Consider the following 17762-nt stretch of genomic DNA (forward strand, 5'->3'; position numbering starts at 1 on the left):
TCGCCGGCCTTCCGGCTCTCCAAGAGGGGCTGTCCCAAGAAATGCCTGTTTCCCCACAAAACCCCATCGTTCTTTCCGTGTTCTCTGATCTCATATTTTCATAGTCACGTTCTCCTCTATAACTAAAGAAAAAGACTGACCAACTTAATTCTGGAATGATAGTCGCAAACGTAAGTATCTTGGACCGGCGCGGAAAGAAGAGGCCTGACCTTGGAAGTGGGACGGGGTCCTGCAGCGGGTCCTGCAGCAAGTTTTGCCGGAGGTGACATTCAGCCGGCCGTTGTGGGAAACGCGGCTTTCCACCGTAGAACCATGGCCCAGTTTATCCGTAACCTGGTGGAGAAGGCTCCGGCGATGGTAAACGGTGAGCTGACTGTCAGAGTGCGGAGACGGGTACACAGGGGAATGGGGAGGCGTGACCGAGGGCCTGAGAGGAAGAGACGAGCTAAGGTGAGCCGAAGGGCCTGCGTAGCCCGAGAGCCCGGCCTGAAAGTGGAGGGAGCAAAAGGCAGATTTTAGCATCTTTTCGCTGGCATTCCGTTTCCTGATATGTAGCTTGAGTTCATTATACAACTTAGGAGTTCTTTCGAGATAGTGTGAAGAAAGCCCAGAGTTGTCCATCTGCCATCATTAAAACCTCTAGAACTCTAGCGATAGGATTATGGAGGGTCCTTTCCTCTGTCCTAAATAGGAAAAGTAACAACAAATATATGTGAGAGGACATGATTGTTGTCTTGATTCTCATTGGATTATTTGGAAGGCTCCAGAAATCTTTACGGGTGGGTGAGATTGTGATCGTTGCCTTTGCTTTCTGTTCTGCCGAGCTTCTAAAATCCTTGCACTTTAATCCAAGAAAAGTTTATAAATTAATAACCCTGCCCCAGTAAGCATAGAATTTTTTCACTTTAAAAAGCCAAAACCTGTTAGAACGCTGTTCTGAACAACCCTGTCCTGTCAGAGAGGGTTTCAAGCGTCTCCCGGATAGTAAGCGATTCATTTTATTCCCCAAGTGAGTTAAGTTAAATTGACAGAACTTTCTGTTGTTGCTAAGTGCCGTCGAGTTGGTTCCGACTCATAGCGACCCTGTATAGGGTTTCCGAGGAGCCGCTGGTGGGTTTGAACCGCTGACCTTGTGGCTATCCAGCGCTTTATCCCACAGCGCCACGCCAGGACTCCACTTTCTCCATTAAAATTTGATTATGAAATGTAAGTAAGTGTAAAAGATCTATGTATTGATTTTGAATCTTTACTGTGTTTGGTTGCCATTTTCTAATCCACTGCCTTCCTTCCACAACCAACCACTGAGCTGTTATTGGAGGCTTTACCCAACAAAGATAAGTAGTTGGCTTCACTCTTGGTACCTGTGAATCAGTTCTCACCCTCAGAAGTCTACATTTTCCTCCAAAGAATTTCTTTTGTATCTTTACCTTCTGGAGAGAGTCCCAATGTAGCACTGCAGGTTAATGCACTGGACTGCAAAGCCGCAAGGTTGGTGGTTCGAGCTCACCAGCCACTCCCGGGAAACCCTAGACAGGGTCACTGTGAGTCAGTACTGACTCATGGCACACAACAACTTTTAACTTTCATTGTGAGTTGGGTAAAAGTTTACAGAGTACATTACTTTTCCATTGAACAATTCATTTATATTTTGTTTCATGACTCTCTACTTCCTCCTTAGTTTACCATTTCCATTCCTCCTTTCCTGCCCCTTCATATCTTCTGAGCTTTGTCCTTGGGTATATGTTGGTCCTTTTGGTCTCCTGTGGTTGGCTGTTCTCCTGAAGAATTTAAATTGGCAGTTTTTACTTAACCTAAGATCATCAGGTGTCTGTTAGGGAAAAGCTTCACAGTTTTACATAAATAAAAATGATTTTGACTCTGAATAATATGTAGCCTTTTTTTTTTTTTTTCCAAATTGATTTTGTTGTTATTCTTGTTCTTGGTATCAAGGCTTTCACATGTTTTAGATGGTGTGTGTTGTGAAATTGGGAGTTGTTTTGTTTTTTAACTTTATTGTCAATTGAGTGAAGGTTTACAGACAAGATCATCAGTTTTACATTCAATAAATCATACACTTTGTTTCATCCCAATGATTGGAATCATCTCCATACAACAACAGTTATCCTACTTCCTACTTATGGTTCCAATTTCCATTCCACCCTCCTTTCCAGCCCTTCTCAACTTTGTCCTTAGGTAAGTATTGCCCTTTTGATTTTGAGTGATTGACCCTTCCATGGTGAGCTCCCTACATACTTATCTACTGCTGGGCTAAAAAACTGGGCCACCATGGTGAGTTCCCTTCCAGACCTGAAGGATGGTTGAGAGCCATGATTGCAGGTTTGTTCTCCAGTCTCTTTCTGACCAGTAAGCCCAGTCCTTTTCTTATAATTTTGAGTTTGTTCCACATTTTCTCCCACTCTATCTAGGACCTTCTAATGTGATCCCTTTCAGAGCAGTTGGTAGTGGTAGCTGGGCACCGTCTAGTTCTGGCCTCAGAGTTGTGGAGACTGATGCTCACAAGTTCCATTAGTCCTTTGGTCTAATTGCTTCGAAGCATTTTCAATTCTCATCATACTTCTTCTACACATAGAGAGACCTTAGATGGCCACTCATGAGCTTTTAAAATCCCAGGCATTGCTCCCCATATTATACCAGTTGACCATGGTGCCCCCTGGGCCCCCAGACCCAGCAACCGATTACCTTAAGATATTTTATGTCTTAAGTTTTCATCATTTTGCATATGCTGCTCCACAAAGTCCAGTGTGGCACTGGACTGCAAGGTCTGTTTGACTGTAAGATGGGCAGTTGAAATCCACCAGCCATTTTTCAGAAACACTATACCGGGTTTGTATGAGTCGGAATCGACTCAACAGCACTTAATAACAACATTGCTCCACCACTTTCATAGATGTATTTGCTGCAAAGGTAAATGCCCATGTACAAATACACTCTTTCAAACCCTTATATAGTTATGGATATACTCTCGCTTTTTCTGCCATACCCAAGGAACTAATTTTAACAGTAAAACCCAAAAAGAAAAGTAATACCAACATTTTTTTTTTATATAAGCCCTTCCTCTATAGTGAATAATTAAAAGACAGCTTGTTACTCTTTTAGAAGTAATCAGAAGTGAGAACTAACTGGCCAGAATGTAAACAAAGTGAAAATATATTTTGCTTTATAGAATAACTCAGAATATTATATGTTTAATAAAAATCACTGACTATAATTCTTAATTTTCCTAAGAGACAAAAAAGTTTATGGACATAAGCAGTTTTATCATCAGACTTCCCCAGGAAGATCATATTATTGAATTGCCATCGAATCATTCTGACTCAGTGATCCTGTATAGGGTTTTCAGGGAGCACCTGGTGGGTTTTAACTGCCAACCTTATGACTAGCAGTCCAGTGCTTATCCTGCAGTGCCACACCAGCACTCCAGGAAGATCATAGAGTTTGGGGTTTTTACCCCTACCTGGTGTGACACTCCAGGTCGGTTTAAACTGCAAGGTTGGTGGTTCAAACTCAGGAGCCACTCCTTGAAAATGCTGTACAGGGTCCCTATGAGTTGTAACTGTCTCAATGGTATACAATTAAATTCATTACTATTTGGATTTTACCGCTTTTTCCATTAGTCTCTTTCTGTTCCAAGATCTAATCACATTGCTTTTAGTTGTCATATCTCCCAATTTTTTTTTTAGGTCTATTACAGTTTCCTAAAGGAGCATAGTAGTTACAAATCGGGCTGCGAGCTGCAAGGTCAGCAGTTCGAAACTACCAGCTGTTCCTCAGGAGAAACATGAGGCTTTCTGCTCCCATAAAGATTTACAGCCTCGGAAACCCTGCACGGGGTCTCTATGAGTCGAAACAGTCTCTATGAGTTGGAACTGACTCCGTGGCACATAACAACAAGTTTCCTAATCTTTTTTCTTGTTTTTCATGACCTTGTCAGACATGAAGACTATTGTCTAGGTATTCTATAGAATTCCCCCAATCTGGATTTGTCTTGTTTTTTTCTTATTAAGGAGCTGAGAGTTTAGAAAGGGTACCACAAAAGTGAAGTGTCCATATCACATCATACCAGGTGGTGGTTATATGCCGTGCAGTCGATTCTGGCTCGTAGCAACCCTGTAAAGGGTTTCTGAGGCTGTAAGTCTTTACGGGAACAGAAAGCCTGTTTCTGTCGTGGAAAGGCTGGTTGTTTTGAACTGCTTACCTTGAGGTGAGCAACCCAACTCTTAACTATTATGCTACCAGGAGGTACATGATATTTGTGTGACATCACTTATGATAGTAACTTTTATCACTTTGTTAAAGGGTGTTTTGCTCGATTTCTTAACTGTAAGGTTACTATTTTTTCCTTTCTATGCTCTCATTAAGGAGCTCTGGTAGCATAGTAGTTAAATGTTGTCAAGTAGGTTCTGACCTATAGTGACCCTGTATAGGGTTTCTGAGCAGCAGCTGATGAGCTTGAACTGCTGACCTTGTGGTTCAAACCAACTTTGTAGTCCAGCACATTAACCCACAGCACCATACCACTCATTCAGTCATTTGTATGGACTCATGTATGTTTATTTCATACTTCACATTTCACTGCTGTGGAGTCTTGGTGTGGCACTGTAGGATAAGCACGTAACTGCAAGTTCAGTTTTAACTTGCAAGGCCAGCAGTTCAAAACCACCAGCTACTCTTTGGAGACCCTATACAGGATTGCTATGAGTCAGAACCAATTCGAAGGCACTTAATGATAACAGCAATCCAATACTGTATTATTTTGTTGCTTAAATTTTTCCATTCTTCCAACCATGGACACTGGGGGTTCTTTCAGGTGGCACCTCTGCCCCTTTGACATGTCCTCATCTTTTGGGTTTTTTTGTTTTTTTTTTAGTACTTGCTTTTTTTAATACCACAAGTAGCTTTGTTGTTGTTAAATGCCATTGAGTCATTTCTAACTCATAGCTGCCCTGCATAGGGTTTCCAAGAAGTGGCTGGTGGATTTGAACTGCTGACCTTGAGGTTCAGTGCTTATCCAACAGCACCATAGCTTTAGGGTCAGTCATTTCTCCAGGGACCCCTGGTTCCTTTTATTGGGTAATGGTATTTAGAAACAGATCTCAACACTAGATACGTTCTTTGCTACTAGGATATCTTTGATTCTAGGCCCTCTCAGTGGACAGAGCTAGGTAATATATGTATAAAAACCCAGATGTGTGTGTGTGTATATGTATAGTATATCCATCTGTACTATTAAGCTATACATGAATTTTTACAGCTGTCTCTTTAATCCAGTGTCACAGAGTTCATTCCTGCTTCTCTCTTGTGTCTGTAACTCTACCTGAGAAACCATATCCACCATTCATACATTTGTGTTTTGTTTGTGTATCCCCTGCATCCTTGTAAAGTGGAGTCATGGTGTGGCATTGTTAGTTAAGCCCTGGACTGCTAACCACAAGGTTGGCAGTTCAAACTCACCAGCCACTCCTTGGGAACCCTACACAGGGTCGTTATGTGTGGGAACCAACTCAAAAGCACTTGACAACAACTTGTAAAGCAGTTTTGTATTTTTAAACCTGTGCCCCCAAGAAACAAATTTACCAACTAAACTACAGTGTCTTACAGTGTAGTGATTCATTTTTTTAATGGATGAAATATCTGTGTGTTACAGACAGTGTTGAAGACAGGTGGCTATTCTTTAAGACTTTTTGATTGTCCTATTACAGGGGTATTTGCAGTTCTATTGAGAACGCTCTTAAGAGCTTTGTCGTCATTGTTGTTATGTGCCGTGGAGTTGGTTCTGACCCATAGTGACCCTGTACAGGGTTTCCGAGGCTGTAAATCTTTATGGGAGCAGAAAGCCTCATCTTTTCTCCCACGGAACAGCTGGTAGTTTTGAACTGCTGACCCTGAGGTTAGCAGCCCGATTTGTAACCACTGCGCTACCAGAGCTCCTTAAAAGAGCTTTAGGTCAGCGTAAAGATTTATCTATGACCTCAAGCTCAAGATGATGGACATAGTAAGTGTGTTGTTAGTTGCTATCAAGTCTGTTCCACCTCATGGCAAGACTATGATTTTTTGGAAGCAGATTGCCAAACTGTCTTCCTAGATATCTCTGCATGGGTTCAAAACACCAGCCTTTTGATTACTCCACCCAGAGACTCAATAAATCTGAATAGTAAAATACCCAAATACAGTCAGCTGATAACAGAAAAGCATCAAGAGCCTTGCATAATCCTCCTTTGAACAATAGCCATGTAATGGATATTCATGCATTCATCCTATTTTTATTGCATTTCTCTTATAAAGTGCCTTTCTCTTGCTGGAACCACTACCATGATCTCACATCTACCCTGATTTTTGAGGATCTTCTTGAAATAGCAAATATCTTGAAGAATTTCAGCTTAGTAATAGTTTCAAGTTTTGGCTACTCTTATACATGTAGAACTTACTTTTACTATTTGTTGTGTTTCTGAAGGAGGAACAGCAGTGCTTTTGTTAAAAGCTTAATCCAATACAGATTGATGAGGATACCAAAAATGGGTACTAATTGGTATAAATTACATCTGGATTTGTGGCTAATATTGTGACAGGTTTTAATCTTATACTTAAGGATGTCATTCTTCATAGTACCTCTTCCCTCCAAATTTTCTGGTCTCTACTCAAAAAGTATGATTAAATGGCTACTGTTTTCTTGTTTTTGAATCCAGTTTTTGGTAACTTTACAGTTAACTGGCTATGCCATTCAAAAATGAAGTAGCAGTTACTAGCTGGCCACTAGTAAAGTCCTGGCATAATTGAGTGTGCGTATAGGCTTCCTGCCTGATTAAACTTCCCCTATGACACAGGTGTTCTACATCTTTAAAAGCTTCTTGTTACCAGGGAGCAGCTTTGACTTTTCACACTGGGTGCACATTTGGTACAAGCAGTGAATGAATGTGATGCATGAATAAATATTTGTGTTCAGCCCACACATCTGTTTCTTTCAGTCTCTAGTGAATTTATCCTGGTTTTTTTGTTTTGTTTTGTTTTCCAGCTGCTGTGACTTACTCGAAGCCTCAATTGGCCACATTTTGGCACTATGCCAAGGTGGAGCTGGTTCCTCCAACCCCCGCTGAGATCCCTACAGCTATTCAGAACCTGAAAAAAATAGTCAATAGTGCTAAAACTGGTCGCTTCAAACAGCTCACAGTTAAGGTAAATGTAGGCTAAATGAAAAATGTATGTGTATGACAGAAGATTCTTTCCTTGGGGTTTGGGGGAGTTTGTTGTTGTTTTTTAATTGTTTTGATTAATATATGTATTTTTCCAGTGAGAATAAACCCATACTTGACTGCCTACAGTGACATTTAATTTTCTAATTTTGTAACCTCAGTAGAGATAATTGGCTGTTTTCTGTATTTTTTTCCTGGTAAACTTAAATTATAGCAAAACAAGAGAACATTTTTACTAGGAAACTTTTCTTTTTCCTCTTTTCTATTTTGGATAATTTCTTTTTCCTTTTTCTATTTTGGAAAAAGGATGGCTTACTTTTTCATCTGTAGTCTTAGAACTATTCCTATTTTAGACAAAAGATCTCTTGAGTTATATCACACTCAGGAAGCTAATACACACATGGAGGCGGGGAAAATACCAAAACCTAGATGCCATGAAGTAATACTGAATAATATAAAGACTAAAAATTAGACCTTGGATTTTATTTACATGCTTGATCCAAGCAAAGTTTACAGAGAGCCTAAATAATGAAATTATTCCTGATTTTAGGTCCTTCTTGTTAGTGTCATCAAGCCAGTTCCAACTCATCGCTTTTTAAATGTTTGTGGAAGCAGAAAGCCTCATCTGTCTCTCAGGGAGCAGTTGCTGGGCTCGAACCATTGACCTTGTGGTTCACAAGGTGTTTGGTTGGTTGGATGTTTTTTCCCAGTAGACGTCTAATAACTTTGTATCTAATTTGAAGGGGGAAATCCACTTCCAGAAGTGCTAAATTTTGTTGAAAAGGTATATTTTCAACAATAGTGTCAAGATTCACAAAATTTGTGCTTGCATGAAACAGTGCTCTCTGGAATGATATTTATACTTAGGTTTGTACTCCATAGCAATAATATGTGGGTCTGTGAAACTTGAGTAATTTCTGAATACTTGGAAAAGTTGAGCCAAGTAATAAATGGTGGCGCCCTTCATCTTTCAACAGTTTTTCTTTGGCCAGACAGAAATATCTGTTCAGAGACTTGCCTTCTTTTCATATGAATGCCCTGTATAAATATGTCAGCTATCTCCAGGATGTGGGTTGTTTAGGGCTCATAAAGTATCTCATAAACTAATAATGAAAGGGTTAAGTCAGTTCAGGTCTTAAAAGAATGCTTTGAAAGAATTTATATGTTCTGGGCTACTTACCTTACATAATTGAAAGTTGGGTTGTTCTCAGCAGTTGAACAAAGTTGACCTCAGTAATCCTTGACTTCGACAAAACTGCCCTCTAGTTTGAATAGCATCCTTACATTCTGTGTCACGTAAGCCTAGAAGAGAGTGTTGTTAAGTGCCAGTGAGTCAGGTCCAACTCACTTCAACCCTGTATAGGGTTTCCGAGGAGCAGCTAGTGAGTAGTCTTCAATGTATGAGAGGACAATTAAATTTTGTGCTTCTTTTGTTTTGTTTTGTTTTTTTCAGGAAGCTCTGCTGAATGGTTTGGTGGCCACTGAGGTGTGGATGTGGTTTTATATCGGCGAGATCATAGGCAAGCGTGGCATCATTGGCTATGACGTTTGAAGACCAATCTTTACCCTCTGATTATATTTGGTTTACTATTTGTTCTTGGACCATATGTGATCAGACTGCTCTCTGAATAAAATAGATAATTATGAAATTCAATGTATGAAATTCTATCAAATACTACGTGGAAGGTCACAATGTTTCCTACTAAGTTGGGGTATCTTTTGCTTTAACACATTAGTACAGCACTAAATGGAGTCCTGGTATGGCACTATAGGATAGGTACTGGCCTGCTAGCTTCTAGGTCAGTGGTTTAAACCCACCAGCCACTCAGAAACTCTTATTCAAAGTTGCTGTGAGTCAGAACCCACTCTTGATGGCACTTAACAATAGCAAATGCATGTCTTTCTTATCCTAAAATCAGAAAGGGTATATGTATATATGAAGGAGCTCTGGTGGCTTAATGTGGTTCATGTTGGGCTGCTAACAACAAGGTCAGCAGTTCAAGTCTACCAACAGCTCCATGCGAGAAAGATAAGACTTTCTGCTCCTATAAAGATTTACAACCTTAGAAACCCCATACAGGGTCGCTATGAGTTAGAACTTACTCGATGACACACAGCCACCACCAACATAAAGGTATGTTGTTATGAGGTGCCATTGAGTCGGTTCCGACCCACAGCGACCCTGTATAGGGTTTACGAGGCGCAGCTGGAACTGTCAACTTTGCAGTTCAAACGCTTTGTAGTCTGGCGCATTAACCCACAACACCACACCAGGACTCCACACATAGGTATACATAAGGAATAATATTTGGAGACCAAAGTTTTTTAAGTACATAACACAACCTTTATTTCCAAGATATAGGAAGCAAGGCCTTGAGAAAATAATAGTGGTGGTGGTTGTATGCCATTGAAGTGATCCCGACTCACATTAACTCTGTATAGGATTTCCAAGACTATAAATCTTTATGGGAGCAGACAGTTTGATCTTTCTCCCATGGAATAGATTCAAATCACTGTGTGCCAAAGTGATGGCATTAAATCACGTTAATAGTCATGAAGAATAAAATTGGGATTGTTTCTCTTTGCTAAAATCACAGTAAGATCCTTTGACAATAGCTATGTCTGTAAATGGAGTCCTGGTGTGGCGCTATGGGCTAACGCACCGGACAGCAAGGTCAGTTTGAACCGTAAAGTTAGCAGTTCAAGCTCACCAGCCGCTCCTCGGAAACCCTATGCAAGGTCGCTGAGTCAGAACCAATTCAACTTCACTTAACAACAGCATGTCTGTAAATGTTGGGGTACTTAACAACTTAAATGTAGCCTCCCAGGAGAGAACGTTGTTGCCATCAAGTCGATTCCAACTCATGGTGACCCATGTCTCTGTAACATTTTGAATAGTAGAACAAAATGAAAGAGATCCATGATACTTTAATAGTGTAACTATTTTTCTGTTATAGCTTGCTAGTTTTATAATTTTTAGACCCTATCTTTGTAGTGGTTACAAATCAGGCTGTGAACCTTAATAAGGTCAGCAATTCAAAGCTAGCAGCTGTTCCGCAGGAGAAAGATGAGGCTTTCTACTCCGGTAAAGATTTATAGCCTTGGAAACCCTGTGCAGGTTCGCTGAATCAGATCCGACTCCATGGCACATCACAATGATGACGATTTTTGTGAAAATAAAATGTCCTACAGATATAAGCATTATAACTTACTATCATCCATGAACCTAAATAGCATATTAGGTTCTGAAATAGTGATTTGTATCAGTCTGTACTCTTGAACCTTTTTATAAAGGAAAGATTGATCATTCATTGACTTTTCCTGGGGATCTGAACAGTCCTTAGTTGGACTGATTCACTTTCCTCCAAGGCATATGACATGAATGATATAAGTTGTTGTTGTTGTTGAGTGCTGTTGAATTGGTCCCGACTCATAGCGACCCTGTACAGGGTTTCTGAGGCTATAAATGTTTACGGGAACAGAAAGCCTCATCTTTCTCCCACAGAACAGCTGGTAGTTTCGAACTGCTGACCTTGAGATTAGCAGCCCAATTCGTAACTACTACGCTACCAGAGATCCTTTGAATGATATATATACATTTAACAAATCAGGAACTCAGAAACCATAGATAAGTCAGTTGAACTCTTGCAGCCAAAACAACAACCTTCAGTATTAACTGATAACCTAAAGATGTAAAAGCACTATGACAGTATTATTGAACAGTTCATTCCAAGTTTATCTACTGTATTTAGAACATTGCTGTTTCAGCCTAATATGGGCAGTGCTTTTCTTAATGATGGCAAGAAAGTCACCATAGACTACGACTTATGAAATATGAGATCATGCATGCCTAATTTAGTGCATCTGCAATAAACACAGGTGGTCAGAAACTGAAACTGCCTCTTTTTTAAAGTATGTTTTAGATATGCATAACAAAAGACAGAAGAGATTGAGTGCTGCTGTGATAATGGTTATTGTTAGTAGCTTATGTATTTCATGTTGTCAGGTACCATCGAGTCGGAACCGCCTCATAGCGACCCCATGCACAGCAGAACGAAACAATGTCCAATCCTGGGTCAACCTCACTACCGCTGCCACACTTGAGTCCATCAATGATGCCACCTGGCCAATCCATCTCGTTAGGGGTCTTCCTCTTTTTCTCTGACCCTCCACCTTACCCAGCATGACATCCTTCTCCAACGACTGTTTCCTCCGGACAATATGTCCAAAGTATGAGAGACGAAGCTTAGCCATTTTGGCCTCCAATGAGCACTCTAGCTGCACTTCTTCCAAAACAGATCTATTGGTTCTTCTGGCAGTCCATGGAACTTTCAGTATTCTCTTCCAACTCTACAACTCAAAGGCATCAATTCTTCTACGATCTTCCTTATTCACTGTCCAGCTTTCGCATCCATATGAGGTTATTGAAAATACCATGGCTTGGGTCAGGCGCACCTTAGTCCTCAAGCTGACATCTCTGCTCTTCAATACTTTAAAAAGTTCCTGTGCAGCAGAGTTGCCCAATGCAATACATCGTCTGATCTCTTGACTGCTGCTTCCATGAGTGTTGATAGTTGATCCAAGAAGAATGAAGTCCTTGACAACTTCAATCTTTTCTCCATTGATAAGAATGTTGTTTATTGGTCCAGTGGTGAGGATTTTTGTTTTCTTGACATTGAGATGTAATCCATATCGAAGGCTGTGCTCTTTGATCTTCATAAGTAAATGTTTCAAGTCCTCTTCACTTTCAGCAAGCAAGGTTGTATCATCTGCATATCGCAGGTTGTTATGAGTCTTCCTCCAATCCTGACACCACATTTTTCTTCATAGAACCCAGCCTTTCATAATATTTGCTCAGCATACAGGTTGAATAAGTATGGTGAAAGAATACAACCTTGTCTCACACCTTTCCCAATTTTAAAACATTCATTGTTCCCATGTTCTGTTCGAACAACTGCTTCTTGGTCTAGGTACAAATTTCTCAGAAGTACAATTAAGTGTTCTGGAATACTCATACTTCTCAATGTTGTCCATAGCTTGTCATGATCCACACAATCGAAAGCCTTTGCGTAGTCAATAAAGCATAGGTAAACATCCTTCTGATATTCTCTGCTTTCAGCCAACATCCATCGGACATCAGCAGTGATATCTCTCGTTCCACGATTTCATACAATGTTTAAATACTAAAATCAATCCCCAAGATTTTTGTTTTAAAGGCCTCAGATCAGCCGGCACTAGTAAGAGCCTATAGTTGATCTTAGTAAGGCTTAGTTGATCCATGAAAAGTAATTTTTTTTTAACTGTATAGTCACATCAGAAGTTCCTCAAAATAGACATTTGCTACTTACTTTATTGCTACTTCCTTCTCCTTTGCTATACGACACACCTCCTACCTCCCGTGTGGCTAATAGTGCATGTACAGCATTTTCTTAGGAGATTAAAGTAGCAGTGCACACTTTGAAATGGCAACTTCATTTGATGTATTTTTATTTCTTTGCCCTCCTAACTCTAAATGCTTTGTCTCCTAGAAGAGAACTGTTTAGGTTATTTTTCATTGATATAAGTTATGTATGCCAACTGTTTGCCCCTGGCAGCTTCAGTGTAACTCAGTTATTGTGCATCTCCTAAATTCCAGGTTTTTTGCTAAATCTTGAAAACATTCATGAACCTATACTATTAGGTGTTTGCCAGAGCTTTGTCTGATGAGACAGCTAACAGAGCATTCAGTTCTTCAAGTCTGAGAAGTGCTGTAATAAAGGAAGAAGGTATTGAAATTCTTACCCAGATTTGAGAAGATGATTCAAGGAAATGTTACAGTGGACCAGAAAAAAAAGTAAAAGCTAAGTCAACGTAACAGCCTGTGCAAAAGCTATTAAGTCAGGAAAAGTTAGATGCGTTGGAGGTCCTGAAACAACTTACATGTAGGTGAGTCACTGGGTGCAGAGGAGAATTGTTAGGTGCCATTGTATCGAGTCTGACTCAGATAGCAACCCTGTGTACAACAGTACAACTGCCAACTACACCATCCACAAAATAATTTCTATTTTTGAGCTCATTGTTGGCACTATGTCAATCCATCTCAGTAGAGGTCATCTTTTTCACTGACCTTCTACTTTATTAACATGATGTCCTCCAGGGACTAGTCCCTCCTGATAACAAAGTACATGAGACAGATTCTTGCCATCCTTTCTTCTAAAGAGCATTCTCTACTTCTTCCATTACAGAGTTGTTCATTCTTCTGGCATTCCATGATGTAGTCACTATTCTTTGCCAACACCATACCTCAAAGACATCAATTCTTTGGTCTTCCCTATTTAGTCCAGCTATCGCATGCATATAGGGAAATTGAAAATAATCAAGGCTTGGGTTAGGCTCACTCCAAGGGAAACGTCTTTGCTTTTAACACTTTAAAGAGGTTTTTTGTAGCAGATTTGCAGAGGAAAATGGGTAGAAATAAAAGAGATAGTGGGACCAGATCACAAAGTGCCTTTTATGCTATATGAAGGATTGGACTTTTATCTTATGGACATTGGGGAATTTTGGCAAGGCATAATCCCTGCCCTCAAATAGTTTGTCTTAATGTTAGCAGCAATTTCATTTCCATATAACTAGAAATATGCATAAAGTACATGTAAATTCATGTGGACCTGTATTTTTCTCTATAATTAAGTAGTGAGCGTCATGAGAGGGAAGATTAGAATAGCTAACTTTCAAGCCCGTTGTACAAATACCAGTTACTATGATCCAAAGGTATGATTCACAAGGAAACAGCTATCTACAATAATAAGTTCTTTGACATAAATGTCAACAAACAGCAAAGTCTTTTTGCTGGGCTTTCATCATTTCAAGACCAATGTGGAATGTCTTTTACCCTGATTTCTAAGGAGAGCTCAGTATACTTTTGTTTATTTTTTCACTATATAGTATAGCAGTTTCCATTTTCAAATTGGTTTGCCCTGTAGTGTCTGTAAGTAGGGATCAGTTGCAGTGAGTTTACTTAGGGTTTTTCTGCAGTATCTCACTTTCCTCTGAGGCACATGAAATAAATGATATTCCCATTTAATAAATCAGCAACTGAGTAACTTAAAACAGATAATTTCACTAGGATCCCATAAGTAATAAAACCACAAGTTGTTGTCTTTGTCCTGACTACTCATGCATGGACCACCTCCTTGTAGACCTTGCTTTATACTTTAACAGTTCTATTATGGCCACCCATTACAGAACTTGCACTAAACCAGCTTATTAAGTAAAAGACCCTGATACTGGTAACACTTGTTAAGTGCCATTGAGTCAGTTCTGAGTCTTCGTGACTTAGAGGGTTTCCGAGGAGTGACTGGTGAGTTTGAATTGCCAACCTTTTGGTTCAAACCAACCTTGTGGTCCGGTCAGTGTTTTATCCTATACAGCATATACAAAACCCTTCACAGCCTTGAGCCTAGCCTTAAACTCTTTGCTACCAACCATTTTTCAGGTATGTAATTTCTAGCCAGTCTCCATAAAAACTCTCAACTTTAAGTCTCATCAAATTACATACCACTCCTGGTTTGGATCCACTATCAACATGAAGCAGCAGTCAAGAAATCAAGCAATGTATTGCATTAGGTAAATCGGCTGCATAAGGCCTCTTTAAAGTGTTCAAAAGCAAAGGTAATCTGTTTGAGGACTAAGGTATACCCGACCCAATAGCCTCATATACCTGTGAAAGTTGAATAATGAATAAAGAAGACCATAAAAGAGCTGATGCATTTGAGTTATGGTGTTGGAGAAAAATATTAAAAGTACCATGGACTACCAGAAGAATAAACAAATCTAGGTTGGAAGAAGTACAGCCAGAATGCTCTCTAGAAGCCAGGATGGCGAGACTTCATCTTTCATACTTCAGACATATTGTCAAGAGGGATCAGTCCCTGGAGGACATTATGCTTGGTAAACTGGAGGGTCAGCAAAAAAGAGGAAGACCCCCAACAAGATGAGTCAGCACAGTGGCAACAGCAGTGGGCTCAAGCATGACGATTGTGAGGGTGGTGCATGACCAGGCAGTGTTTCATTCTGTCATGGAAACGACTCAGCATCTAACAACTGGTTATTGCTGTTTCCTATCACTTACCAAGTCACTTCTCTCTAGTTCATGACAATTTTGTGTCCTGGTTCACTGTCACAGTACAATAGACCGTCTGTTTTAATTCTTGGCCATTTCAACATATACATAGGTCAGTAGTCTTGGAAATTGGTCTCCTGGACTACAGGAGCATCAGCATCACCAGGGGACTTCTCAGAAATGAAAATTCTCAGGCTGTACCCCAGATTTATTGACACTCTGGTGGTTGTTGCTGTTACGTGCCGTCGATTTGGTTCCGACTCATGGCGACCCTGTAGAGGGTTTCTGAGGAGCAGCTGGTGAATTTGAACTGATAACCTTGCAGTGCAAACTGACTTTGCAGTCCAGTGCTTATCCTATGCACACCAGGACTCCAAAGTTTGATAGCTACTTGTATAAATGGTCCTTCCAACAGCCTAGCCTCTCATTTATCTTAACTTCACCTTCCTTGGATACTCATCATCCTCGTTAAAATAACTCACCTCTATAGTTCCAATTAAGGAGCTCTGGTAGCGTAGTGGTTACGAATCGGGCTGCGAACCGCAAGGTCAGCAGTTCGAAACTACCAGCCGCTCCGCGGGAGAAAGATGAGGCTTTCTACTCCCGTAAAGATTTACACCCTCGGAAACCCTGTACAGGGTCGCTATGGGTCGGAACCGACTCGATGGCACTTAACAACAACAACAACATAGTTCCAATTAAGGAGCTCTGGTAGCGTAGTGGTTACGAATCGGGCTGCGAACCGCAAGGTCAGCAGTTCGAAACTACCAGCTGCTCCGCGAGAGAAAGATGAGGCTTTCTGCTCCCGTAAAGATTTACAGCCTCAGAAACCCCGTGCAGGGTCGCTATAAGTCGGAACCGACTCCACGGCACATAACAACAACAACATAGTTTCAGTTAAGGAACTCTGATAGTGTAGTGGTTACTAATCAGGCTACAAACAGCAAGGTCAGCAGTTCGAAACTACCAGCCGTTCCGCCAGAGAAAGCCTCATCTTTCTTCTCCTATAAAGATTTACAGCCTCAGAAACCCTGTACAGGGTCGCTATGAGTCGGAACTGACTCCACAGCACACAACCATCATAGTTTGAATTGCATATATCCCTGTCTGTATCTTACCAATTGTCTTTCTAGCTCATTCCCTCCTGTACCCTTCCACTGAAATTGTTCTGGTAATGTTAAATATACAATCATCAGTTTTCAGTCCTCATTTTATTTGACTCAGCTGATAATTTCCTCCCTGAGGCACATTCTTTTTGATACACTTCACTTCCAGTGTTTTCCTTTGACTTTATAGCTAATACCAAGTCACTCTCACTGAGACTGCTGAAACAGCTCCCTACTGCCAAACTTACCTGTCACAGTATATTCCTCCCAGCATTCATAATGATCCTATCAACATGTAAGCCTGGCTCACTTCTCGGCTCAGAACCCTTCAGTGGCTCCCATCTCACTGAGATTAAAAGCTAAATTCCTCACAGTGGCTCACAATGCCTAACATGACTTAGCTTCCCATTCACCCTGCTTTATCTTTATTCTTTACTCTTTCTGCTTCAGATTCTTAATCCTACTTGCTCTTCCTCAAACACTAAACCACTCCTACTTTGGGGACTGGTTCCTTAGCCTGAAATGGCCCCAGGCCTGGGTTCCTCACCTCATTTCAATATTTTCCAGGGTGGGTCTCCCCAACCATCCTATTTTAAACTGCAAGAGAACTCTCCAAACTCTCCTTTATCCTTATCCTGCTCTTTTTTCCTAAAGAATACCAAATATAGTATCAATATTCTATATCATTTATTGATTTTTTTCAAGTTTATTATTTCCTCTTATAAAAATGTGGAGCCCTGGTGTAAAACACTGCACTGTTACTGAAAGGTCTGAAGTTCAAACCCACCACCACTCTTTGGAAACCCTGTACAGGTTCGCTATGAGTTAGAACCAACTTAACAGTACTTAACAACAACATAACAATGTAAGCTACCACGTCACCCAGAAGAGAAAGTGACCGAAGAACATCAATGAAGTGGCAAGCTAAGCCTTGCATAGTTCAGCAAACTACAGTGAACCCGAATGGAGACCTGGTCAGCCAGCAGCGAGGCAAGACCTGGGGACTCATGGGCTCAGAGTCAATGACACAGCCACAGAGGACTACAGTGGAGAGCCGGGCGGCCAGGCAGACAGACGCAAGAACACCCACACTTGCTGATGATACCCACTTGACCTGGCTTCAATGACTGGATAAACAGAGCTCAACCCGAAGAAGAAAGAAAAGGAAAAAAGCGTCATCTGATACAATCCGATAAACATGACCTACACCTATAAATGCAGTAGCTCACCCTGGTGGGCGGGTGGAGGAGGCGGCTGCCGCGTGCTGCTACGCTCGCCTGGCCGCCACCGCCGGGCGAACCGAGATGTGCAGAGGAGCCGCGCTGCCTAGGGGCTGCCCCGCGCCAT

At 40.9% G+C, this 17762-nt stretch overlaps 1 protein-coding gene across 1 annotated transcript; it reads left to right on the forward strand.

The window, feature by feature from the left end:
- The first annotated feature begins 267 nt into the window (after positions 1–267).
- Positions 268–8844, forward strand: ATP5L (ATP synthase, H+ transporting, mitochondrial Fo complex, subunit G). The gene is made up of 3 exons (XM_006833877.1): positions 268–364; positions 7031–7191; positions 8662–8844. Exons 1-3 carry the CDS (start codon positions 313–315, stop codon positions 8758–8760), a joined length of 312 nt encoding a protein of 103 aa, XP_006833940.1. The 5' UTR covers positions 268–312; the 3' UTR covers positions 8761–8844.
- Positions 8845–17762: the final 8918 nt, after the last annotated feature.

The sequence above is a fragment of the Chrysochloris asiatica genome, unplaced genomic scaffold (genome assembly GCF_000296735.1).
Source record: "Chrysochloris asiatica unplaced genomic scaffold, ChrAsi1.0 scaffold00008, whole genome shotgun sequence".
NCBI classification, from domain to species: Eukaryota; Metazoa; Chordata; class Mammalia; order Afrosoricida; family Chrysochloridae; genus Chrysochloris; species Chrysochloris asiatica.